At 28.7% G+C, this 27080-nt stretch overlaps 1 protein-coding gene across 11 annotated transcripts in view; it reads left to right on the forward strand.

The window, feature by feature from the left end:
* The window catches only part of LOC111626671 (AT-rich interactive domain-containing protein 1B-like), a 162764-nt gene that overhangs the window by 82321 nt on the left and 53363 nt on the right, over positions 1-27080 (forward strand). For 9 of the 11 annotated variants that reach the window (XM_023370136.1, XM_023370138.1, XM_023370139.1 and 6 more), the window contains exons 3-7: positions 7633-7755; positions 15766-15928; positions 19852-19950; positions 20781-20894; positions 21463-22092. In XM_023370136.1, coding sequence (XP_023225904.1) covers positions 7633-7755; positions 15766-15928; positions 19852-19950; positions 20781-20894; positions 21463-22092 — 1129 coding nt within the window. Of the gene's footprint in view, positions 1-7632; positions 7756-14075; positions 15450-15765; positions 15929-19851; positions 19951-20780; positions 20895-21462; positions 22093-27080 lie in introns of those variants that run through there. The other 2 variants (XM_023370147.1, XM_023370145.1) reach the window with 2 other exon arrangements.

The following is a 27080-nucleotide window of genomic DNA, read 5'->3' on the forward strand; positions in this document are numbered from 1 at the left end:
TTTTCTAATGATCACATATAATGGATAGCTCTATATTCTGCTCTAAAAATACTCTTCTATATTATATTTACTGTCTTTAAATGTCAACTTTCTATGTTTTAATCAAATAAACAAATAGTATTATTTACATTTTTTTAAGGAACTAAATTTTGATTTTGTATAGTAAAAATTTTTCTGAATATAAATTGACTTTTTAAACTTTCATACATTAAATAAATCTAAAGATTTATCTTGTATAAAAGGAAAAGAAATAAGACAAAATTTATCTACTTTATTGACATTAAAAAAATTAAATCTGATTTTTGAATTATTTGAGATGGAAAAGGAAATTACAGAACATTATTTTGGGCTGGGAGTAATATTAGAAGAGAGAGGGGGGAATTCTTATAAATTATCGAAAATCTCAATAAAGTTAGTTGGATAGATGTGTCAAATTAAATTTTATGTAATAAACATTTACAATTTGCAACAAAGTTTAGTTCAAATGAAAAATTTTTCTCTAAATTTCTTTAGTTTATTAACATTTGATATTTTTTAGTCATAATTTCTGTTAAATTATTTATGTAAAGTAGAATTTGAAATTGTCTTTTAGGAAAGATTTGTAAAACAAATATGTTTTTATATATGTAATCTGCTCGAATTTTTATTACTGTTATAAAAAAGAAAAAGGTTTACTATAACAAATACATAATCTTATTTAAAATGATCTGTTTACATTAATTATTCTAAAAATATAATTAATATTGTAAATAGATTAATTTACTGGATTGATTACAATGAATATAAAAATAAATATTAGGAAGAGGAGGTAAACTCTTACAGGTTTTCAGTTATCTAAAAGTTATATCTGTGAAAATTATCTGGTGAATGGTACTCTCTCTAACAGTTTTACAATTAATTACTAGTCCTTTAACAGATTGATTCTGCAAGGCCTTGTTTGCCATTAACCTGTTTACCTTATTTTTCATATTCTGTGTTTATTATATATTTACTTACGTTTTCTTTATGATAATGTCTGGTACGGTTTAGTCTAACAGACTCTTAAGCCAAAAAAACAACCAACTGGCAAATTACATAAATTTATTTGCTTAATTTTTTTATGATTTTGTACACTCTGAACAATTTTACATTCTTACTTTTCCAATGCAGCATAACAATGTAGAATAATCAAGATTCTTTCTTATTTAAAATTATGAAAAGTCTTTTAAGATAGACTGATGAAATTGTGTTAGAAAGGTGTTTGATACCGAATCTGATAGTTTAGTATTATTATTATTGTTGTTTTTAATAAATATCCTTATTCTTATTTTTCTTATGCATTGCTTTGGTTCTTTTATTAAGTGTAAAAATCTTTTAGAAATCAATATTTAGATATATAAAATACAGGTCACGCCAATATTAATTAATAACTCATAAAAGTCAAATTATAACAATGCAGAATCGCGTTTAAATATTTGTTGTTGCAGATGAATGTAGAAAATACAACACTTCAGTTGCATTAAGACTGTTTTTAATTCTTGAAATATGTATTTTAAATAGTGCATTAATATTTATGAACAATTTAGGATAAATGAAAACAAATTTTTTTTTTTTTTTGTAAATATGAAGACCCTATGTTTTAATAAAAACAGCTTTCTCTTTGATATTTAATTTCTTATAATTTATTTTTTATTTTAAAATATTTACTAAATTTATTTACTTTGTTTTTTTTATCAATTACATTTATAAATTTAATAACATGATATCATCAAATTTCTGTAGTAAAATTTATAAATTTTAACATGTTTTTTTTTTATTTCTATTCCCTCTAGATTTGAAAAATTTTAATTTAAAATATAATTTAAGATAAATAAATAAATAAAAATCTTGTTTACTTTTTATGATTTATGACGAAATGGATTTTATAATTAAACAAATTACAGGTTAATTAAATGGGATGTATTTTATTTTAAAAGAGAGCAATACCAAAGTATATTTATGGCACTAAGATTTATTTAAATTACTTATTGAAGGAATTTTTTTCAATTATTTTCCTGTATATTACATTAAAAAATCTGTTATTAGATAAGTTAAGCGATTTGTTTGATAAAACGGGATTCTTGAATGCGGTTTTCTGAATTGTAATTTGAATGTATATTGCAACAATTAATTTGATATTGGTTTGATCTTTATCTCCAATTTAGATATCGATTCTCGAGAGAAGTAAGTTTTATACTAACGCAGAGGATACTAAGAACTTATCTGCATCATTTATTTCGGTATCAATATATAAATGCTGTTTAAGGAAAATTGTTAAAAACTGATAAGAAAAATGTCCATAAAAAAAAATTTTAGTGTTTGATTAGTACTCCAACTTGGGAAATATTTGATTGAATTTTGATGAAAAGTCAAAAAAAAGAAAAAAAATTGATGAAATAAAATGTAAATCATGTAAATGTATGACTTTTATTATCCGGGCAATATTGATAATTTGTCGGAGTATCAAGCAAATTTTTATTTCAACATGTAAGTGTATAACTGAATAGCATTTGAATCATCTGAATGAGAAGTAGATGAGTTTGCATGTAATCATCTAATTTAAAATTCAATTTAAAATGTTGAATTATATTAGTTTTATCAAATACATTTTTATTTCAGATTGTATTTGCAATTTCGAAAAAAAAAAAAATTTTTTTTGAATACATATAATAAATATGATGAAATTTGAAATAAATTAAGAACGTAGTTTATCAATTTTATACATTTACCGTATCTGCATTCACGTTAGTTCTCTCGTATCTTGAATAAAGTCGACATTTATTTTCTAATAATTCTTAAAGTTAACAGATGTTATTTACACTGGGAATAGTTGAAGCATTAAAATTTTCTCATTTCCTTACTCTTTACTTTTTTATTTGTAAATAAGTTTGTATAATTTAATAAAAACAGATTTTATGTATATATGCATTGAATGATTCTTATGCTTGAATATTCTTCAAATAATAATGCGTGTTACCAAGTTAACGACAATCAACTAGTTTTTAATCATGCCAGTGTTTATTGTATTATTCTTTAACCTGATCTAGAATAATTAAGGTTATCTGTATTTGTAGAAAACCTTTTTGTTCATTAATTACTTATTACATTTTATTCTCTTGTAAAAATGCTATTATTATTATTATTATTATTTTATTTTATTTTTTTAATTATGTTCTTTAACCTAAACAAGAATGACAACAATCATATTTTACACTGCTTGTAATTTAATAGTTTTCATCAATACTTTAGAGAATATGTTATGAAATGTAATAGCAATTATATAAATTTATATTTAACTTAGTTTCTATTTTATAAAGACAAATAAAACAAAAGTTTTATATTAAATATATCCGATTTTCGGTCTTGTTAATCACTTAATAAATAAGCCACGAAGAATCATTTTCTTCGAAAATCTTTTGCTATTTTTCGAGCGTTTGAATAGATTATTTTTCTTAAAAAACATTCTAAAAGAAGAAACATATTAATTAAAGTGATGTCTATATTTACAATATATATATATATCATGAAGTTTGTATTCAAAAATGTATCTCTTCAATAATGTTGCCATTTTCTTTTCTTTTTTTTTCTTCTTATAAATTATTCAATACAGAACATTTTATTAGATTCTTATCTTTAGAGATTTTAAACAAAATACAAAATTCAGTATTTTGTAATTCATTATTTAAGGAACAACATTAAAAAAAAGACTTGTTGATATTTTTTAATGTCTTTAAATTATTCATATTAAAGTTTTATTTGCACAAAATCTATTATATGTGTGCTTGTAATTTAAAAGACAGTTTTTTAAATAATACATAAAAAATTTTTTTATACTGTTTTGCTTTGTTATTAAAATATTTAAGTACGTATACTGTACTTACATGTTATTTAATGGTATTCTGAATGTATGTTTTTAAGTATCGACAGTTTATCACAGGTAAAATGGAAATAATTTTAATTTCTTGGTTGAATTTTATTCTATTCCTGTGTTACTTTTATTTAAAAATTAATATATATACACCATACATGTACATAATTTTTGTTTTATCTGTCATATTTAATAACTTGCTCTGGGAGTTATTAAGTTTGTAAATCCTACTGTATTTTATATAAGTATCTTGCTGAATTTATATTATATATATATGTACTGTACAATATAATTTTTCACTGGAAATTTTTAGCAATTCGCATAATGTCACAATTTCAAACATTATAATAATTTATGCCATTGTTCTTATATTTGTAAATAATAGAATATTTATTTACTATGACTTCTTTTAGTTAAAAAGTTTTTTTTTTAATCTACTCTGAATTAAACTGTGATAATCTTTGTTATAAAAACATAAATCCTGTAGTTTTTATCAGTAGATAAAATTAGAACAAGTATTAATTGTTTTATTTTTAAGTAATATATATAAAATTAAGGGCTTTAAAAGTTACCTTTTGAGTAACTTTTAAATAGGAACCAGTAGACAACCTTAAAAAAAAATCTGACTCCCTTCCACTGCACAGATTTAACTTTAAAAAAATAAAAAAAAAAGCAATCTGTACTGAGATGTAATACTTGTATAATCTTCCAGTCGAGTTTCATTTAAACGTTTATTAACACAGGTGTAATTGAAAATATTGTCGACTATCCATTAGTCATTTTATTTGGATTTTAATGATGTAATTTAGAAAATCTAATGTGATAAACGATTTTAAAAACGTAATAATTTAAAATTACTGTTGTTGTTTATGTTTGCGTTATTTCGAAATCAAATTTCGAAACAACCGTGCCATTATCTTCATCGGAAAAGGAGGGGGGGATACCACACATGCCAGAAAATAGGGCTATCATTTAATGTACGATCGTTATCGCATCGCATTTCCGCGAGCCATCGCGCGCACATTTTAACGATTTGCCATATGGTTCTCTACGTATCGTATTCAAAAGTAATATTTATATTATCTATATTAGCGCGCGTAAATCGAGTCGTTAAACAACGTACTCACGCACGCAACCGGCTAATGTACTGTACTCATTGTCGCATTTAACGCTAGTAGTATGTAGTGGCCTGCGTTTCGGGGGTGGTGGATAAGGTTTTTTTGCGTTACGGGATCTGATTTTGTGAATTGATCGCTTCAGATTTCGTAAAACGTGCGGGTATATTACTGTACCGAATTGGCTGTTTGAGGAACGTAAGCGTTACTCCCTCCGATCCTTTCTAAGTGATGGACAGAAATTAATTCTGTACGTTATCTTTACTTTCCAGGCTTTTATGGAATATAACGTGGGGAAAGTAGTGCGATCGGTCAGATCGCTTTTTATATCCAAGTCTTGTGACACTCCACGAGTTCAAAAATGTAAAGAAATTCCTTGTGCGCGCGCGTGTCGGTGTCTATTTTTCACTATATCACGGGACTGGACGAGCAAAAATTATTTATGTATATGTGGCATTGATACTATTCAATTTTGGTAGTTAAAGGTCAAAGGAGTGGGAAGATATAGGGGTGGTCATCTGTCATATCAGAAATGGATTCAGACTTAACGAAAGTTATACCTATTTACAATTTTTGTTTTTTAACTCTTATTAATAATTATTAAAAATAATTTTTATATTATTAATAATTAACTCCTATAACAGATGGCGCCATACATAACTTTAACTTTGTGCCGGGAAAGTCGTGCAAAAGCCCTCGCCTGCTCTTTATTCCATCTGACAGCATTGTTTGTATTGTACTGTACCTATAATTATCTCCACATAAAAAAAATTATCGATATTTGTATGTTTCGCACGCGAAGGGGCAGATATCTGATATATAACAGATAGTGGGCTTAAAACTGAAGTTGAAATTATTATTATGCTAAGTAATGCTTTCCTTTCCACTAATTAATTACTAATTATTTTGAAATGTAATAGAAGTAATGAATAAATTTCTCATTTTTGTATTGTTTGACTGTTTTTATCTGTTAATCTACTGTAGGCTTTTGTCCAATATACTATAGCACAGTATATTGGAATTATTATGCGATGGAAGTTTATATTTACCTAAGAAGGATAATTCAATATTGGTTAAAAAATCATGTTATCACTAAAAGAGAGATTACATCATTTGTTTTCTTGTTACTGACATTTATTGTCAGTCTAATTCTGAATTAATTAATACTATTTGTGCTTTAATAAATAAAAGAGTTTTTGTCATTTGTACAATTCTTCCAACACCCCTTTATATATTTGAACATAATAAAGGGGTTGTTGGAATAGTAGTACAGTACATAGAATATAGTATACAGTGGCACTTTATGGGCAGAAAGGACAATTGTAAAAGATTGGTCTATAAGAAAATATTTTTCCCCCCAAAAAAAATGTCTGAAGTCAACGCTGTACATGGGCCCCTTAATTCAAATTAGTCTGGATCCCAGGAACCTATAACGCGCCACCGATAGTATAGTAGTACAAATACATGCATACACAAACACAAACATGTATACACACATATATATATTATAATAATTGATTTGATATTGCGTAATAAACGATTTGGTATTCCAAATAAAATACAAAACAAATCATATTATAAACTCTATGGATTTAGCGTGCGTGTTTGAAACAAAAATTCCGTGTTTGTCTTTCATGGAGATGTATTTCGTCTCATACATACTATTGTGACATTTGTCTTAAATAAATCAGCCAGCGTTTACGTAAATATACAATTCTTCATACTTAAACGAACGCAATAAAGTTCAGTAACATCCACAAATGACTTTCGAAAGCAAGTTTTATTAAGCGTAACCTTCCCTGGAATACATAAAAATTACAATTCATTGTTAACAACAAACGAAAGCGATGCTCGAGTATGACATATTTTAATTTCATAAGTGACATTTTTAAGAGTAAAATAAAATTTAAAAAAAAAATTCTATTACTGGAAAGATTCATAAATAATCTACCGGAATCTGTTTTCGATTTTTAAATTACAAAATATATATAAATCAGAGTTTTGTTTGGTGTATATTCTGATTAAAATTCATACTCACTTGTTTGTATAGTTCCATTGAAGTATATTATGTACTAATGTGTTTATACATTATAAAAGTTTTCTTTAAAATTTATTCTACCCAAAGTATCGGAAGTTTGGTGTCTTAATTATTCAGACGTGTTAATATGGAATGTTTTGAATAAAGCGGAAAAAGAAATCTTGGCACTTAGAGTGCTTTCCATTCGAAAAGACTTTTAATTCATTCCAGTTTAATTAAGTACATTTTTGTGAGGTAAAACACTTTGTACATATTGACACATCTCGCACTGTTAAAGTGTAAACTTTACTAAAAGAAATGTAATTTTTGATCATTTGTAAATAAAACTTGTTTGGCAGAACAAATTTTAACTCCTAATTAATTAACTAATTAATTTTTAAAGACTTTAGTTCAGTGTTTCCATCGTTTCTATCCCCCCATTTTCTTCTCGAAAAATAAAAATTAAAAGGTTTTCGGTAATGAACCTTAATGAATCGGATTTTTGATAGGATTTTTTCCTCCGTTCTTAAATTTATATTTAAAATGCGTTTTTTTTCAAATTTTAGTATCATTACATTATAATGATTATTATTATCTTTTTTTTTAATTTGCAGCTTCCTGCACAGTATAATATGCAGCAAGTTAATACAAATTCTCAAGTGACACAAGGTAACTTTGACCAACGGCCATTATCACAGATGGCAAGCTTTAATCAACCTCAAGGTCAGGTAACTCCAGTAAGTAAAATAAATAATAAATTAAAATTTAATTTTATTTACTTATCAAATTAAAAAATTATAAATTTTTTACNAATGAATATAAAAATAAATATTAGGAAGAGGAGGTAAACTCTTACAGGTTTTCAGTTATCTAAAAGTTATATCTGTGAAAATTATCTGGTGAATGGTACTCTCTCTAACAGTTTTACAATTAATTACTAGTCCTTTAACAGATTGATTCTGCAAGGCCTTGTTTGCCATTAACCTGTTTACCTTATTTTTCATATTCTGTGTTTATTATATATTTACTTACGTTTTCTTTATGATAATGTCTGGTACGGTTTAGTCTAACAGACTCTTAAGCCAAAAAAACAACCAACTGGCAAATTACATAAATTTATTTGCTTAATTTTTTTATGATTTTGTACACTCTGAACAATTTTACATTCTTACTTTTCCAATGCAGCATAACAATGTAGAATAATCAAGATTCTTTCTTATTTAAAATTATGAAAAGTCTTTTAAGATAGACTGATGAAATTGTGTTAGAAAGGTGTTTGATACCGAATCTGATAGTTTAGTATTATTATTATTGTTGTTTTTAATAAATATCCTTATTCTTATTTTTCTTATGCATTGCTTTGGTTCTTTTATTAAGTGTAAAAATCTTTTAGAAATCAATATTTAGATATATAAAATACAGGTCACGCCAATATTAATTAATAACTCATAAAAGTCAAATTATAACAATGCAGAATCGCGTTTAAATATTTGTTGTTGCAGATGAATGTAGAAAATACAACACTTCAGTTGCATTAAGACTGTTTTTAATTCTTGAAATATGTATTTTAAATAGTGCATCAAACATTATTGTTAATAATATATATATATGACCAGACTTTATTGAGAAATTTTTTATTTATAATAATAATAATAATATAATCATAATGAATTCCTTTATTTTTACATTGATTCAATGTACTGTACTGTACATATTATTACTTTAGGTAAAAACTTAGCATACATTACCAGGGTTTCCCAGATGATGATGAGGACTAGGGGCAAAATACATATTGGGAAAGAAAAGCGTATTAAATTATTATATTAAAGGAAGTAAACAAAAAATTGTGTAGATACCCTAATTTCTTGGGACCTAGAACAGTTTGCTCCTTTTTCTTCCCTTTTGGCTATCCCTATACATTACAAATTTGAGAAAGTGAAAAAGAATATTGAAACTGTGGTAACCACTATTTGTATGTTTTGGAGTTTTATCACATAAATAGACATCTCTGAATTCTTAGTAAACTTAAATCAATTTTTGTAGAATGAAAATAGATTCCAGCAATATTGTTGTTCCTGAACCTTCTGATATATTGCATATCATAGGCTTCTTTCATTCAATACAATTCCTCTCTTGTTCTTATTTTTCTTGCTGTTCTAATTAAATCTCTATTCCCTTTTTCTCTATCTTTTCCTGTTTCTTTTTCATTATATGAATTCTTTTGTAATATTTTTATCTATCTTTAACTTCTTTATTTCTGAAATGTCTAGGCGAGATGCCTAGACGTTTCCACTTATTTCAAAGTATATTAAACTTTTGTATTCTTTTATTTGTTCTGATGTTTTTATGTTTCTACTTTAATATTAATTAATTATAAGACCAATATTACATCACAATCACATGCATTGTTATACATTATTCTGAGAAATCCAAATACAGTATTTCGAGATTTTATAGTCTTAAATTTGATTTACGTTACATTGTATTTAGGAAATGAAAGTGTATACAGTATGAATAAACTATAAAATATCAAATTTAATATCAATAAAATTTATATGAATGGCCTTTTTATTTGTAATAAATAAGATAACAAAATCAATTAGAGATTAATTTATCTTATTTTATTTTAATAATATTCAACAGACAGACATAATGTTTTATCGTTGTACCTTGCAATATAATACAGTTCATAATAGTAAACAAATATAAAGTATCTATTTTTATAGCATTTATATATTTAAAAAAAACAAAAACACTCAGTTTAAGAGTAGTAGTTTACAATTCATTCATTAACGTGTAAATAAATGTTTTGTTTAAGAGAATGAATGAATAAAATATATAAAAATTAATTTTAAAATTTTTGTCCTTGTTTGAATTAACACTTCTTTACTCTACTTTTATTCATTAAAAATAGAAATTAAATTTTTATTTCCATTTTTTCAAAGCAAAAATTATATTATATTACACTTAGGAGAATTTCTATTTTAAATCACTTTCATGAAAATTTTTTAATAATGTAAATGGTCTTCTGTGAGAACTCAGATGAGGATGACAATAAATTTTAACTAAAAGAATCTATGTTAGTAAATAAAAACAATGAGCAATGAATAATAGTTTGTCTCTTTTAGTATTACAGATGGTAAATTTGTTTTAAATCTCTCTCAAAAAGTAGTGAATCATTCTATTTACTTGCTGAAAATCAATATATAATGACTCAACATTATTATTATACATTATAGAATAGTTTACTATTTTATTTCCAAGCTCCAATATTTTTTTCAGTAAAAAAGTTTACAATCATTATATAAATTACTTAAATGTTATATGATATGTATATATCACATGATATCTTAGGTCTGTTTTAGAACATTAAGAAATTTGATCTGATTTCCCTTTTCTAATGATCACATATAATGGATAGCTCTATATTCTGCTCTAAAAATACTCTTCTATATTATATTTACTGTCTTTAAATGTCAACTTTCTATGTTTTAATCAAATAAACAAATAGTATTATTTACATTTTTTTAAGGAACTAAATTTTGATTTTGTATAGTAAAAATTTTTCTGAATATAAATTGACTTTTTAAACTTTCATACATTAAATAAATCTAAAGATTTATCTTGTATAAAAGGAAANCTATGTAATGATAAGCATTGCTTATAGTTTCCAAAAAAAAAATAAAAATACATCCCTAAAGTCCACCTGTTAAGCCCAAGCAAATCATTTATTGGGCTTAAGAGAATGTTTATTGTAAATATTCGGTTGATAAATGTACTAAGACCATTGTTTTTATCATCACCTACCAACCCAACCCTGCCAATTCCACCCCTCAAAAGCTGGAGCAACTCTTCTAGTTATATATATATAAATACCTCCATAATAATTTAAATTGAATGCATATTGTATTTAAAAGTATCTAGCCACCGGTCCTCTCCACGCATTTTCTCAGAATGGAACGAAATAGGTCAGAAAGTACCCACTAAAGCGATGGGGATTGCACCACGGGGGCAATAACCTTTTAGGAGTTTTTCTCCAATTTCTAGTCATTTAACAGTCCTTAAAAGAAAGAAGATGGTTTAAAACCTTATGCCTCCCTTCGGTATTATTACATCCCAGTTTATAGTACTGCAAGTGGTGGTAGTAATAATAATAAATTGCGCTACAGATAGGTAATAGAATAACTTTTTCCCGCTAGTAAAAATATGGAATCTATTGATTTATTATCATTATTATTATTTTTTGATAAGCTTCGAAGATTCCAATAATAAAACATGTAAAAAAAAGAGGCTCTTTTTAATGAGTTCAAGTTTTGCAATCAGAAAAATAATTTATTATGTCACTCCAGAATAGAAATTCAAAATGAAAATGATTATTCTCTCTACTTCATCTCATTGATTTTAGTCATAGTTTTCCCCCTTTCTTTTTCCTTATGTACTCGAATGCTTTTAAAAAAAAGGAGAAAAAGAATAATGTAGATCATGTAAATTAAATTAATTTTTAAGAGCCGCACCAAGCAAAATAACTAGGAGGGGGAGAGAAATCTTTTTACTTTTTCTTCTTCTTCTTCTACTTCTTTTCCTTTTCTTTAACGTGGGCCTGGTAGACAGAATAACCATTCAGCTGAGGAATGAGTTTTGGAATGTTACATAATTGTCATCAGTCTTAAATGTTATTAATTTTGTATGATGTTTTTGTGGCTTAGCGCGGTCTCTGAGGGCTAGAAATCTTTATTACATCGCCGGCAACTTTTTTTTTTTTTTTATTTCGTTTCCTTCTCCCCCGGTTAGTTTTGTGGTACGGAATCTCATAAAAATAAGAAGAATTTTTATCTTTTCTGGGATTTTTGCTCGGAAGCGTGCTAAGTGTTTACCTTTCCTGACGTATCCGAACCAACGTGTAAGAGCTGGGAAATTTGGCGCGTGGGCCAAATTCAGATGTGTGTATTTTGATCTATATAAAACTTCTCCAAACACGAGTTTAGTCGACGGGAACTAAACAAGCGTGGGTGTTAGCTCGCCTTTATTGTTTCTTTATAAGGTTTTATCTCGCGTGTTTTTTAGTGTGATGCTTATCGGTAATTAAATCGGTTGCTTTCAGTAGTACCGGCGAAACTTTTAATAAAAACCTGGCAACGTTGTTGACTTCACCGGCATTCTTTACTTTGTTTCATCTCTAATGATTGCTACCGTTACCTTTATTAAAGTCTTCGGATTGGTTCGGGAGACGTTAAGGGGGTGGGAGGAGCCGTGTCTCCCGAACCGTTGGTCCGATTTTCCTGAAAATTTCTATATACATTTCACCCTAATACGCAAACCTCCCTGCAAAATTTCAGAAATTTTCGACAAGAGGCGCAAGAGTTATTAAGCTTCTCAAAGTGGTGAAAAATCGTGTCCTCTCGCGCACCAACTTTGTCTTCGTTTCCCGATGTTTGACGGTTCCCGACTCCAAAAATCTTGGGGGCCACAATACTTTCTCTCTGTTATATAACAGTCAGGAATAATCCCTCACGTTTTAATCATTCCCGCGCGCGAAATTTCTCCATATTTTTTTACCCGATCCGAGCGTGGAGCCATTGTGATTTTTGGTCTGGGGGAGTAAAGTAGGCAACATTCTTTGCATAGCTCCTTCCCCCCGTCGGTTAACGTTGCTAATAATTAAATTTGCGGTGGCGCATAGCTATAAAAGTACCGTAAATGGTTTTCTGTATAATCTTATTTAAAACGGAGAGCGTAACGAATAAATGACGTCGTCGCTTTCGCATACAATGTTTATGCCCGATTTAGAATGATCGAGCGGCCAATCGATGAGTCAATAAAGTTTCGGATAAGTTGCGAGCGGCGGAGAGGGGAGAGAAGGAAAATAAAAATAAAAAAAATGTTGCTGAAACTCCTCCAAAGCGCCAACTTGTTATTTATTTCTACTTGGCGGAGCGCGGGCGCATCAAGACGGTAAAGTGACGCGACGAGAAACTTTTAATTTAGCGTTTTCCTTGCCTAAACTCTTTTAAAATATAAATCTGGAGAGGTTGCAAAAGTTGCGTAAGCCGAGCGCGTTATGTCCCGAAACGTCCGACTTTAGATTTAATTATTTAAAAAAAAAAAAAAAAAAAAAAAAAAAAAAAAAAAGATAACGGCGGTAAAATGTTCGCCGGTCGTCGCGTCGCGTCGCGTCGCGTGGCGGGCGCGCGCGACGACCGGCGAAATTTATAAGCCACCGTTTAAACTCGTCCGGTTGTGCAAATGTATTCTAGTTTCCCCCGTCTCTCTCTTTCTCTCTCTCTAGATAATACAGATATAAATCAAGGCAGCGTGAGCGAAGAATGGAAACATTTTTATTAAAATGTTAAAGCTTGTATAAAATTGGATGCGTTATTCATTTCTGTGCCGTTTTTTTGGATTTTTTTCCCTCCTCCTCCTTCCCTCTTGCTCCTTGCAAATAACACGTTATCGTAAAGTCAGTAATAACAGAAGCATCTCACATAACCTACTCGGAAAATCGGTTTTTCCACATCCGGAGTACCTCCTATCGCGTCGGAAATTTCGTTCTGTCGCTCCGAAAACGGAACCGGGGATCAGTTTCGATGTCATTTCCTCGGGCGGAGTCTAACAGTATAATAAACATGGAGACCTTTAATCTGCTTATCCATCAGTGGAGTAAATCGGTCTGTAAACACTCTTTTATACCATCAATCGGTCGGTGAACAAATCCTTTTCTATCGGCGCTGTTGGATAGAAAAGAGATGCGTTAACTATATATATATATACGTATACACCTACCCCTCTATCAGAAGTTGGTGCGATTTTTCCAACTTCGGTAGTTCTGTGTCAGTCAGGCGTGTCGAAAACTCCCCCAGGGTAAGATTAGTCAGCGTGACCCTTTTTATTTTATTCCATTTTTTTTTCTCCTCCGGGTCTTTCTCGGTGCGAGATTTGAAATAATTGTAATGCCCCTGGATTTTTAATTTTTTAAAAAAATTTTTCCAGTGTTTTTCTCCGGCGCGCGCACGCGTATTTTTTTTAAAGATCTCGTACGCTCTTCTGTCATTTTCGCGTCTGGGAATGTTTTGATACGCGGAGATCTGTGCAGTATCTGTACGCTGCCAACGAGATCCTGTCCAGCGCCGCCGAGTAACGCGATCCGACGACAACGCCGCCTGTGTAAGCTAGGGGTGGAGAAGATTGTAAACCCCCGTTTCCCACCGGACGGCGGGCGGGGGGGGAATAAGGAAACAGATAGAAGTGACAAGAGGACGATCGTTGAATTATTTTGTCCAGATCTGTTTTTCCACACCTTTTGACACGTTTTAAAGTCAAATGTCCTATTTTACATAACCTTTCACCCAGTCGTTAGAAGCGAACGGCAGAGTGGAAGGATGCCCGGCTGCGAGGCTAGATAAAGTTTCCGACTGGATAGGAGCCCGGCTGCGAGGCTAGACGTTCCCCGCGTCTAAGAGAAGGCGGAGTATTGACAGGCCACGTGATAAATCGCCGTTCGTTTGTGTGACGGAGACCTAAGCCCGGCTCGGCTCCATTACGCCGAACGGTGTGCCGACCGACGCTAGCAGGCAGACCGACAGCGTTCAATTCTAGAATCGCTCTTCCCTCACTAACTCCAATACAAAATGCCAAAGCGTCCCGTCTTACTCTGTGATGACATTTTACTCGATTTCCCGAGTCGATTTTTTTTTCTTTTTATTCTCTTCTCCTCCCCCGTTTCTCTCCGTCCCGCCGCGCGGCGCCACCGACAACCGTGCGTTATTTTTAAAAGTCGGGACGGCTTCTTCTTCTTCCTCCTCCCCTCGCTTCGCCAGTGGTGCGGTCGGGCGGTTGCCTAGCGACGGTTCGCGCTGCGTTGGGTCCGGTTAATGCGAGTGCTGTTATCTCGGTCGAGCCTGGTAGAACTTGCCAGTGTTGTAACTCTCGGCAAATCCAGTCGTTTTTATTGAAACAAGGGCCAACTGGTCGAAGTTGTCGGCTCTCGTATCGAGGCGGCGACTTAAAAAAGGGGGAGGAAAAATTTTCTTTCTTCCTCCCTCCTCCTCCTCCTCTTCTTCCTCCCTCCTCTTTCTCTCTTAGAAGTTTATAACGAGGAGCGCGAGAATGGGGAGGAATTGTTAGCGTGTCGGAATCGATTTTTTAGTCATCGGATGCAATAAAGGAGTGTGTAACTAGTTTGTAAAACAGGAAGTATCGTTGAGCCGACCGCGCTGACGAACTTCTAGAGCCCCTAGCTGTTCGCCTTGGGTTGGCTGCATCGTTGCACGCAGCAATGTTATTCATGGAGGCTCTATCGACTGGTGTTGGACCAGGCACTGGCTCTTTCTGACCTGGGGAAAGGTGGGGGTGGCGTGCACACGGGATCGAACGCTGCAAGGTCTCTGTGGCGTCGGTTCTGCTGTTGGCAGCTCGTCGCCTTTGAACTCCAGTAGTAAGTGGTCGTTTCTTTTTAAATGTCAATCGATTACAATACACCACGCTCGGAATATGTAAAGCACGTGCGAAACAGATTCTATTTTATTTTAAAGTGGGCGTGCTGTGGGTATCGATCGATGCACGCTCTTGACATTTTTCGATTTTTAAATTTCCCTCCCGTCCCCGCGCGATGTTTTTTTTTCTTTCTTTCTTTTTCGTTTTTCGCTTGTTTTTTTTACTCGTGATTCCCGCTGGGCTTTTTACGTTTACGTTTTAGTTTTTCGGCTTTTTTAAACCGTTAACGGTGTTTTTCCCCCTCTCTTTTCTTTTAGGAGGTGGCTAGTGGTGTGGATGACGATCCTGGTGGAGGGGGCGGTGGCACCAGTACTCCTGGTTTGACTAGGACCCCTGGCACTCCTCCCACGTCGCAGGGTCAACCTCTGAGACCACCATCAGTTTCGTCTACTGGTTCACGTTCCATGTCTCCAGCCATAGGTAAGTGATCGAACTTAATTCCGTTTAAATTCATTTTGAATATTTCGTCAACCTTATGTCTTATCCAGCCAATGATGATATTGAAATCGTCTTGGAGAGGCGAAACAGCACGTGTCTTACTCATCGCTCCGTTTCCGTGAGTGACGGTGTCGCGTGTTCACACCCACCGATGATGTCATTAAAGAGATGGGAAACCCCCATTCTCCCCCTTTAACACTGGTAGACTCCACGTCTCCCTTCCGCCCTCCCCCAGCCTGACCTCATTTGGCTGGTCACACCTCTCATACTAGAAAGTTGTGACACAACAAACAGCTGTTCGGGAGATTTATTGATGCACTAGGCTATCCTGACATTGACCTTGAAAGAGTGGGAAGGAACGATAGGGGAAGTTTTATTTGTCATCCCACCGCAAGACTAGTTTACAAGACCGGTTGTTGAAGATAGAACCGAAATTCTTACAGGATATCTCTCTTGAGTGATGTGTGACGTCACTTGTTTTACCAACCTTGTAGATAGGTCAATCACATCCTACTCTAGAATATTTAAAAAAAAAATTATTGCATTAGAAAAGATGCTGCACAGTTTACGTCTCCAGTGGTACCGTTGATACAGAGTTTTTTTTTGTAATTATCCATGCTAATTTTTTTTTATTTTTGTTTTACTTCAGCTCCATGCCCTTGGCAATTATTATCAGTATTTAATTGCTAGAAAATTATATACTATTATACTTCATTTAATTTTTTAAAATAAAATTATTCCTTCAAAATGTAGTTCCAAAGAAAAAAAAAAAAGCATCATTATTGATTAAGTTTTTTTCCTATTTAAGAATAAAATTAACTAAATTATTTCAGGATTTATCTCTGTCAAAATTAAATTATCTCGACTAGCGATAGGAGAAAGTTAAGAAAGAACGAGTTATTTTATTTTGCTGCCAAATACAGTTTGTGTGCATTCGCATTATGAACAATGAAAAGCGGAGATGATAAAGAAAAAAAATAATAATAATAGTATTTTTAATTAAATAGATTTAAGAAAATATAAATAATAAGATTAATTCTATTAAGTTTATTTAGTTTTAGTCGGACAAATATTTTTAAAATTGTTTCCTTGGCGAAATGATATTATATCGGCAGAGTTGACTTTAAAATTTGCATATTTAAGAAGAAGTTTTTAATATTTTGCAGCATTTTTAAATATATTTTAAACTAAAGCTAATCTCGTATTAAAATTTTTAAAAAATTTTCTAATTTACGAATTAAATTTATTAATTATGCTTATTATTAATCATTCTTGTAATGAATTTAGTATGATTACGTTGTACGGTCTCTAAGGCTATAAATAATTTGATTTAACTAATAAATAAACTGAAAAGTGTAATAATTTTAAATTAATATTGAGAAATATACATCTCTCCAGTATTAATTTAGAGAAGGCTTCTGATTTATTGTATAATATTTGTTTTATAGCATGCCAGATCCTCTTGAGGAAATCTTCCAATTACAAATGTTTGTTAAAAATATAATCAATGTAAGAATGAGAAAACAAAAATTTACCAATTATTTTGAAGACAAATGTAGTCTATATAATGTGTTTGTTAATTCTTTTCTTAAAAATGAAGGCTTTAATTCTCCATTTTCATATCAGTAACGATATTTTAAAGTCAGTAAAGCTTAACAATTTATTTATTGATTGTTTTACAGTTTATACTGAGTAGTAGCAAAGTTTGTTTATTGTTTTGGGATATTTATAAGTACAATAATTGGCTCTTAGCACGAAATATATAGTGAACCTTCGATTGATTTATTTTAATGGATTGAAAATTTAAACTGGCACAATGACATATGGATTTTTTAACTTTGAAATGCGAATATATTAATTATACTTTCTTTTCGTCTTACGAATACGGAATATAAGTTTTTTAATCCTTGTACAAACTTTAGAATTACATTTTTTAAAATTTTTTAACAACTTAAATCTTCCAGAATAATGCTCTCTACACTATTATTGTACTTAAACCCTGGCGCAGATAATCTGCTTACTGGTTATTGTTGACTGCTTGACTGTAATAACTACATTGTTGTTGATTTATTTTTATTGTAAAAGTCAACAAATATGTTTTCTAAAGAAAATTAATATATCTTTAATAAAATTTATTTAAGAATATAATTTTATTATTATTTATATTCTATCTGAATGTAGTAAACTTTTGTAAACGAAAGTCTGACTGTCTTCATCTTTTATTTATTCTTTTTATTGTCTAGTAAAATTAAATTGAAAGTTGATTTAGGTTTAGTTATTTTGCGTGTATTTTGAAATATATGTTTTAATATATAACACGTTTCGTGGTTGTTTCGTTTAAGGAAAAGATGCTGTTTTTAAGAGTAAAAGCTTTAAAAATCCAAGGAAACATTATACAATTTTTTTTATATAAATTAATGTCATTTCTAAAAAATAAATATTTCTGTTTTCTGTTTCAGTATTGCTTGCATGATTGAAACTCTTTTAAAATGGTTTGATATTTAATAGTAACTGTACAGATGTTAGAACCAATATTTTTGAATTTTTGTCATATTTGCATCTATATATCTGGTTATCTTTTTGTTTCATTGATTGTATAAAGTAATTACCAAAATGCTTTTTAAATTTTGATGTCTATCTGCATATTTAATTGGATTAAAATGTTTATAGCAAATGTTATACCCATCATTAGATCTTATTACTGTCAGAACATGACACTTAGCTGATATTTTTAGATTTTTCAACATGACACTTGATTTTACATTCTCTTTTGTCATATATAAAACTATAAAAACATTTTAATATATTCAAATTATTATTATTTACAGTCTTTTCAGTTTAAATAAATAATCTATACCGAGTAAAAGATAAAATTTCATATAATGTACGTAAATGTCGTCCATCTTTATTGACAAGTGGTTTTTTATTTAAAAAATTAGCCGCTTTATTTAAATGGTATACTTTACACTCTTCACCTGACTAGTCTTTATAACTATATAATACGAGACTGTTTGAATGTATATTTAATTTATTTAATGATTCCATTTATTCTTCTAAGTAGCCCTATCTTCTTGTATCATTAAAGTGCAGTTGTGAAAGCATAACTAAGTTTATTAATTATTCCAACCTTACAGTCAACTTACAAATTATTCATAATTATGTAACTAGTTCTGTTCGTGTCTTACAGAAATAGGAGTTTACATTTCTCTTTTCTTTTGTTTACTATCTTTTACACAATGCTTTGATCTAGTTCTATTTGGCATTAGTCAGAAATTTTTATTTTAAATTAATTATTTAAAAATTAATTAATATTTTTTTAAAGCCTTTTTTGGAAATAGAGTTTTGTGTGCACGCATTTTTTTTTACACGTGAAATTTTATTAAATTTTAAAATAATTAATTTTATATCANAAAAATTAACAAATATAAAAAAAAATTGCGAAAAAAACTGTCTCGAATATATATTGAAGTTTAATTAGCTTTTTTGATTTAGTTATTTTAAGAAAAAAGTCCAGTTATGTTTGTTACAAAGAAATTAATAAATATATATTTAAATATTAATTTTTTTAATATGCGTTGTTTGTTAAACCCTAAAACGAAGAAACTATAAATTTTTAAAATTATTTTTCTTTTTGTAATTAAAATTTTAATTTTTAATTTCATGAAATTATTACTTAATATTCAATTTAGTTTTCTTTTTTCTTCTATCGGCAAATTAATGTAATTTATTTTTCATTACTTGGATAAATACAAAATTTAAAGTAAATGTATTCTGTTTTTTGTAATTTTATTCATTAATAAATCAGTTACATAACATTATTTGTAATTCATACTTTGAATTAGAATATTTCGACTTTATTAAGCGTAAAAAAATAATAATAATTCAAATGTTTGTTATTATCATAGGCCAACAAGCAAACATTCCGATGTCTCCCAGACCATCATCTAGCCAATCAGATAATAATGGACAAAGTCACATGACTCCAACACAGATGGCAGCACAAAGTGAGCAGTTTATTTATGTATTTTAAATACAAATGTAAATGAAATAATCGCACGTGTTAAACTCAAGCAGATTTATTGATTCTACAATTAAGATGTGTTCAATGCCCTTTTTTAGGTCTTTACAATTCAAATTCCAAATTACAAGTAACTTAACCAGAATTTTGTGTTCTCACATTCCGAAATTCGAACACTATATTATAGTAGAACATAAACCTTTAGCTGTTTAAATGATATCTTAAATACTAAACTAAGAAAATTACAAAGCCCTATTATGAGTTTACAGAAATAAGAACATTTATGATCTTACGTATTTATTGTACCAAACAAATTAAATTTACATTTTTCCCCAAAATGCTTCCTCGAACTTTTTCATTCTGAAAGTGATTTGGTTTTATTTTTTTCCAAATACAATAATACTTCCATTTGTGCGAGTGATTGGCTCTGTGAAAAGTGTGTGTAAATTGAGCCATGGAAATCTGTTTAAAATAAGGATCTGCTTTATGTTCTCAGTATTTTACTTGAGTAGTAAGATTTTAACTACAGTTTTTTTTTAATTTACATCTATATAAGATGTTAATAATAAAAAAAAACCTTTTTTTAAGTAACTCTCATTTATTCCCATAAAGTTGATTATGTAAAATTAAAAAAAAATTTGACAACTGCATTCATATAAATGAAGACTGCGTAAATGGAAGGATTACTGTATTAGTGACTTATTGCACAACCCATAAACAATATGTATGTTTGTTGTGGTTCATACATCTTTTAACACTGTTGAATTTTATATTAAGTCTTTTATGATTTATTCATTTTCAAATAAAATTTTTCAGATTATAATCAACAAATGGCATCCACGCAGTTCTATGGAAACAAAATTCATCAGGGGATTATGGGAAATAGTGGTCCTATAGGACAATATTCTCAACAAGGACATTATCCTCAAGGTATATAATAGCTGATTAAGAAACAGTTTCAGTATATTTACTTTTAATAATTTAAATATTAAAGTAGTAGTGGTAAAAAGTTTTTATTTATTTATTTATTTTTTAATTTTAAATTTATAGTTTTATGTTTATTATTATTATTTTTTTTCTTCTTCTTCTTCATCGTGTAATTTTCAAAATGAATAAATTTTATTATGCAAATAAAAATGCATGTCTAAACAAAGTTATATGTTTGCTTTAATGCAAAGATATCAGATTGTTAATTCAGAATATGATACAAAAAATTCATACTGTTGACTCGTATAGTTTCTACTGAATATTATTAATTCTCACTTTAGCATTTGCTGTGTTTTTTTTTTATTTAGTAGAAACAAAAACAGTATAATATAATCATTTTAGATCCATTTTGTAATAAATTTTATTATTTAAAACTTCATTTAATTATTGATATTAATATTGAATCTGTATTTTTAAAATATAATATGAATATCAGTTAGAAATATTCTATAGTTAACTCATTTATCCACATCACATATAGTTTCACTGAGACACCAGTTTTAATTTCCAGGCAATTATCCTCGCCCTCAAAGCTCAATGGGTTTACAGGGGTATGGGACACAAGGACAGAACAGTTATCCTTCTCCCATGAACAATCCTAACTATCCTTCCCAGACAGGGATAGTTCGTTTGCCTCCTAGTGGTACACAGAATTACCCAGCTTCTACTACAGCTGGCTTTATGAATTCCCAATATGCCGGTCCTACCGGATATGGAATGATGCCTCCACCTAGCCAGTACTCCAAATCCACCATGTTACCACCTGGTAATGCACAGGCAGCAGCTCAAGCCGCCATAGTGGCGGCAGCAAATTCTGCTAGTATGCGTTCTTCACCGATGTATCTACGGCAGCATTTACAACAAAAAATGTACAGTGGAAGTTATAACAGTATGCAACAGCAACCTGGGATACCAAATTCCATGCCTGGACCCCCAACAACACCAACTCCGGCACCTTGTGGCACCCCTAATGCCAGTCAGGATGATTCTCCTATGCTTCCTCCTGCAGTCAGTACTCCCTCTTCTTCCCAACATTCTAGTATGTCACCTCCTTCTGTGTCTACACCAATTACAGAAACTTCCAACGCTGTAACTTCGTTGTCATCTAGTGGTTTTACTCAGACATCTGCCCCATCAATAGGTAAAATTTCATTCTGTCACTTGTGTCCATGTCATTTCTGTCACAATAGTATGTTGTCTTAATTTCTAATTGTGAAGTGTTTTATTTTTTTTCTCTATCTGTATAATATTCCTTTTATCTTAACTGTCTTTTATCCTTTTTAACACTCATTTTGATCATTATATATTTATTTCCCCTTAGAGCATGAGGCATTTCTAATCATTATTTTTATCTCATTTACATGAAGGCATTAATTAATTATGTGAGAAAATTCTAAATAATGTATTTGATTGATCACTTTTATATCATTACTAACGGTTACAGGCAGATTTAATTTTTATCCCTTCTTAATTTCCTGATCCAAAATTTATATAGGTTTTTAATAAAATAACAACAAATCTTTAATATATATAGTTTTTTTTTTATTTCTTTATAAATTGAATTTAATGTTATCAGTGCTAATAAAATAATTATTTCTAATATTACTTCACAATAAAAATTGTTCATAATTGATTTAACAATCTCAATTTTTAATTAGTTATTACGAAAATGGATAATTAAAGATGCTTAAAAATTTATTTTTTATCAACGAGGTTTTAAAAATTCAATTTTTTTTTTTTTATGATTTTAGAAAATTAAAAAAGAAATTGGAAGCTTTTTTTTTTTCTTGTTTAATAACAAAATTATCCATTAAAAATTAGATAAAATTATGCATAATTTATTAAATAAGCGAAGGGGGAAAAAAATGATATTCTGCTAAAATTTATAAAACGTTGCGTTATTAAATTACGTTTTATATATAACTCAAAAATGAAATTTAAAATAAATAATCTATAGACTCTTCTTTTCTTGTCTAATATCTCATTTTCTAACACATTCTTCTTTTTCTTTCATTTTCTATGAAACTATTTATAAACTAAGCCCACTTGAAACTAATCATTTTAAATTAAAGCATGTTGCATGAATTAAGCAAATAATAATAATACATAAACCAAACTCTCGACTCAATTATAGAATATTGGTTATCATTAAATTTAAATACTTGATCATGCATTTCTGAATTTATTTACAAACTTGCACTCTGGTGGCCACTTTAGTTTTCTCTAATAAATTGCTATCTGCCTTAAAAGTTATTTGGTTGAGTGGACAAATTGATCAAAGATTTGCAAATATTAATTTCTTATCTTATAATGGATAAAGATTGATAAAGATGAAATTAATCTTTATTTATCTCTAAAATGAGCTTCGAAACGCGATCAGAAAATTTCATCATCGGTATGTCGCCGGCTGTCAGGAAAGGATTAAAATCCTAAATATATGACTCGGACTAATGTTTGAATTTCCAAATTTCTGCATAGCATTATCGCTTTTATTAATAACGTCTCTTGTTATGGTGTTATTAACATATTAAAAGTTTCGTAGCTAACGAACGATGTGCCGTTTCGATGACTTCTTTTTCTATTTAAAAACTGATCAACTTAAAAATATTTTCGGTAGGCCTTATTTACAAATATTTCGACCAAACATCTAAATATTGATGAAGTTTGCTATAAGTTATATATAAATATATATGTAAGAATTTTACATATTTAAACTATTCTAGTGTTAATATTCAGAGATAAATTATTGAAATATTCATTCGATCATATAAGATAGCATAGCGAATTGTATGGTGCAAGTTCGTTTAAATCATTCAATTTTGACTACAAAACAAACTTAATNATAATCTGTATTTAATTTTATTTCTCTTCTATTAAAAATTAAATTATTTTGCATTTTTATTTTTGTTGTTGATTAAAAATAATTTTTATAATAATGTTATTTTATGTTTAAAAATTAATACTGTATACATTTTAACTATATATATTTTTTTTAATTTTAAGTATATATTAAAATAAATTCAATTTGAAACACTTCATAAATAATTCAGACTTTTACATATGACTTTTAATCATTTTAAAAAAAAACTTTTATATATAAATTAAAATTTTTTTTTAATATAAAGATGTAATTTTATTTTTTATTATATGCTTTCTGACAAAAATACTACATCACTTATGTTCATAAAGAAAACAGTTAATGTCAATTATTGTTTTTTTCTCCCCTCTTTTTGCTGTATTTTCTGTCAAATTAAATAATGTTTTATATAAAAATGTGGCCAAATAAGAAACTTTAATATATTGTTAAACCCACATTTACATTCTTTATATTATATTAATATTAATATAATTAATAAAAACTTGTTGAATTATCTTAATTTACGTGATTCTGCTTAATATAATAACATGAAAAGGTTTTGTTTTTATTGAATCATAAAGTGTTACTTAGAAAGTACGGTACATTATTCAAAATGTTAGTAAGTTAATTTTTCGAAAATTAAAAGAAATATTTAAGCAATTTTGTATTTTAAATAATAAAATTTCTAAAAGTTAATTGATATGATAAGTTGCGTTAAACATTTTGAAAAATACGAAAGATTATCAGAATTAGGCATGACAGTTAGGATTCTTCTTTTGTGTTTAAGTTTGCGAGCAAAATTACTTTGTTTGTTTATTAATGTGACAGAATTAAATATGATCTCGGCTTTTTTTTCTTGTATTTTACGATAAGATATATATTTAGATATTTTTATACGTATAATAAATTGCTTGTTGTATGTATATTTAATATTTAAAATTTATTAAATTTGACATTATTTAAGTAATAAATATATAATTTACAATAATATTATTGAAATATTTTACAACTTCTCATATTAAAAATCAAATTACACATCCAATCTAAGAAATATAATGAATGCTCAACTGTTTTCTGATGTTATAAAGTTTCTAATATACAAAATTTAAATGATTTTGCTGTTTTTATTTTGTGTTGTTATTAATTTTCTCAAGTTCAAAGAATGAACTGAATTCATATGCAAATGTTTGTAAATTGGAAAAATGGTGAAACATCTCTGTAGTATTTAGTGTATAATTTCTGGATTTGCAGCAAAATTACATGAATGCTTAATGATTTTTCACAAAAATTAAAATAAGTGACTTTCAAAAATTTTGATGAGATAACTTTATTTAAATTTGAGAATAAGTTGCCATGCAGATAAAAGCTTAATAATAAACGTGAAAATATTATATTGATAATTTAATCATAGATATTTAATTTCTTCTACAATTTTTGATTGATTATTAATGTTGATAATTATCTAAATTTAAAATATATATAGTCAGTAATTTTTCCCTAAATTACAAGAAATTTATCGAGATATTCGGGAATTTGCTTTCTGAATTTTTTATTGTCGCTGCCAGTTCATTTTAATTTAAAATAATTTATTTCATTTCACCTATATTTATCATCATTTTATCAGTTGACCTGGCTAAATTTGATAGGACTAGGATGTTAAAAAGTTGAATTTGATTTATAAATCAATGAAGTGAAGATAAAATGGGAACAAAATGACTATAGTTTGTGTGGTATAACCTTAGACCTTCTGCAGGAAATAGTTCATCATAGAAATAGGTATTGAAACTGATATATAATCGCATTGAATAAGATTGATCACTTCGTAATGCTATAAGAACCTGCCGGTAAAAATATAAAATGCTAGCTTCGGTTTTGAAATTACAGCTGAATAAAAGTGAATGGAGATTTTATTTTATTGTCTTTTGTTAATGAATAAATTGATTAAAACTGTTTGCTGGTTAGTTTAAGTGAGAATTGTTGTCAATAAAAACTTTGTGGCGACATCAGGAGCATTCGCGTAAAGAAAGTAAAAACTACAATTGGTAGATAATGTATCAAGTGAATAAATAACAGTTAAAAAATTGCTTACAAATTATGGTTAAAACAGTGAAAACAGATGAAATGTTTTGATTTGTGAGTCATAAACTTAGTATCTATTAGATTATTTGTTGATTTGATTGATTAGCTTATCAGTGTTTTGTTGTTTGTTTGAATGAAAACATTTGCATAGTTACATTAGTCATATTACACACATTTGTTTTGGATTGAATTATTACTCGTTCTTGTTTCTCTTCTGGTTTTATTTATTAGTGTAACAATAAATTCTGACTTACTTCTGTGTTTATAGGCTTGTGTTATATATTAAGTAAGTTCTGAATTTAGTGAAAATGAATTCTAAAAATCATAAAAATGTTTGTATGGAAAGCTTATTGACTGCATGTATTGGTGAGCTTATTGACTATATTTATCTAAAATGCTATATGATACTCTTCTATAAACCTGTATCAAGCTTGTTTTTGGTCTAAGAATGAAGAATATGCTAAGCACACTTTTCTTTTCAATATAATTGTGAAGAGCATTATATTAACTTGGTTTATACTATGTTTATCTTGATTGTTTAGTTACTTTTAGTATTAATTACTTTCAGTATAGTTTCTAAGTGAACACACTTCACATTCCATTGTACAAAATTAATTTATTTAATAGTTTATAAAAATGAATTTAATTACTACGCAACATTTTTATATAAATTTAATTGCGTTTATTTTATTAAATATCTTACGAGTACATGTGTGTGTAAAATTTTAAAGTGTAGGCCTTGTAAAATTGAGTAGAATTGAATAAAAGTAAAAAAAATATATGTAATATTTTCTGTTTTTTTATCATATTTGATAAGACAAAGGAGAACATTTTTAATATTAATATAATTAATAAAAACTTGTTGAATTATCTTAATTTACGTGATTCTGCTTAATATAATAACATGAAAAGGTTTTGTTTTTACTGAATCATAAAGTGTTACTTAGAAAGTACGGTACATTATTCAAAATGTTAGTAAGTTAATTTTTCGAAAATTAAAAGAAATATTTAAGCAATTTTGTATTTTAAATAATAAAATTTCTAAAAGTTAATTGATATGATAAGTTGCGTTAAACATTTTGAAAAATACGAAAGATTATCAGAATTAGGCATGACAGTTAGGATTCTTCTTTTGTGTTTAAGTTTGCGAGCAAAATTACTTTGTTTGTTTATTAATGTGACAGAATTAAATA

The sequence above is a fragment of the Centruroides sculpturatus genome, unplaced genomic scaffold (genome assembly GCF_000671375.1).
Source record: "Centruroides sculpturatus isolate CEXI.00-Female unplaced genomic scaffold, Cexi_2.0 scaffold490, whole genome shotgun sequence".
Lineage (NCBI taxonomy): Eukaryota > Metazoa > Arthropoda > Arachnida > Scorpiones > Buthidae > Centruroides > Centruroides sculpturatus.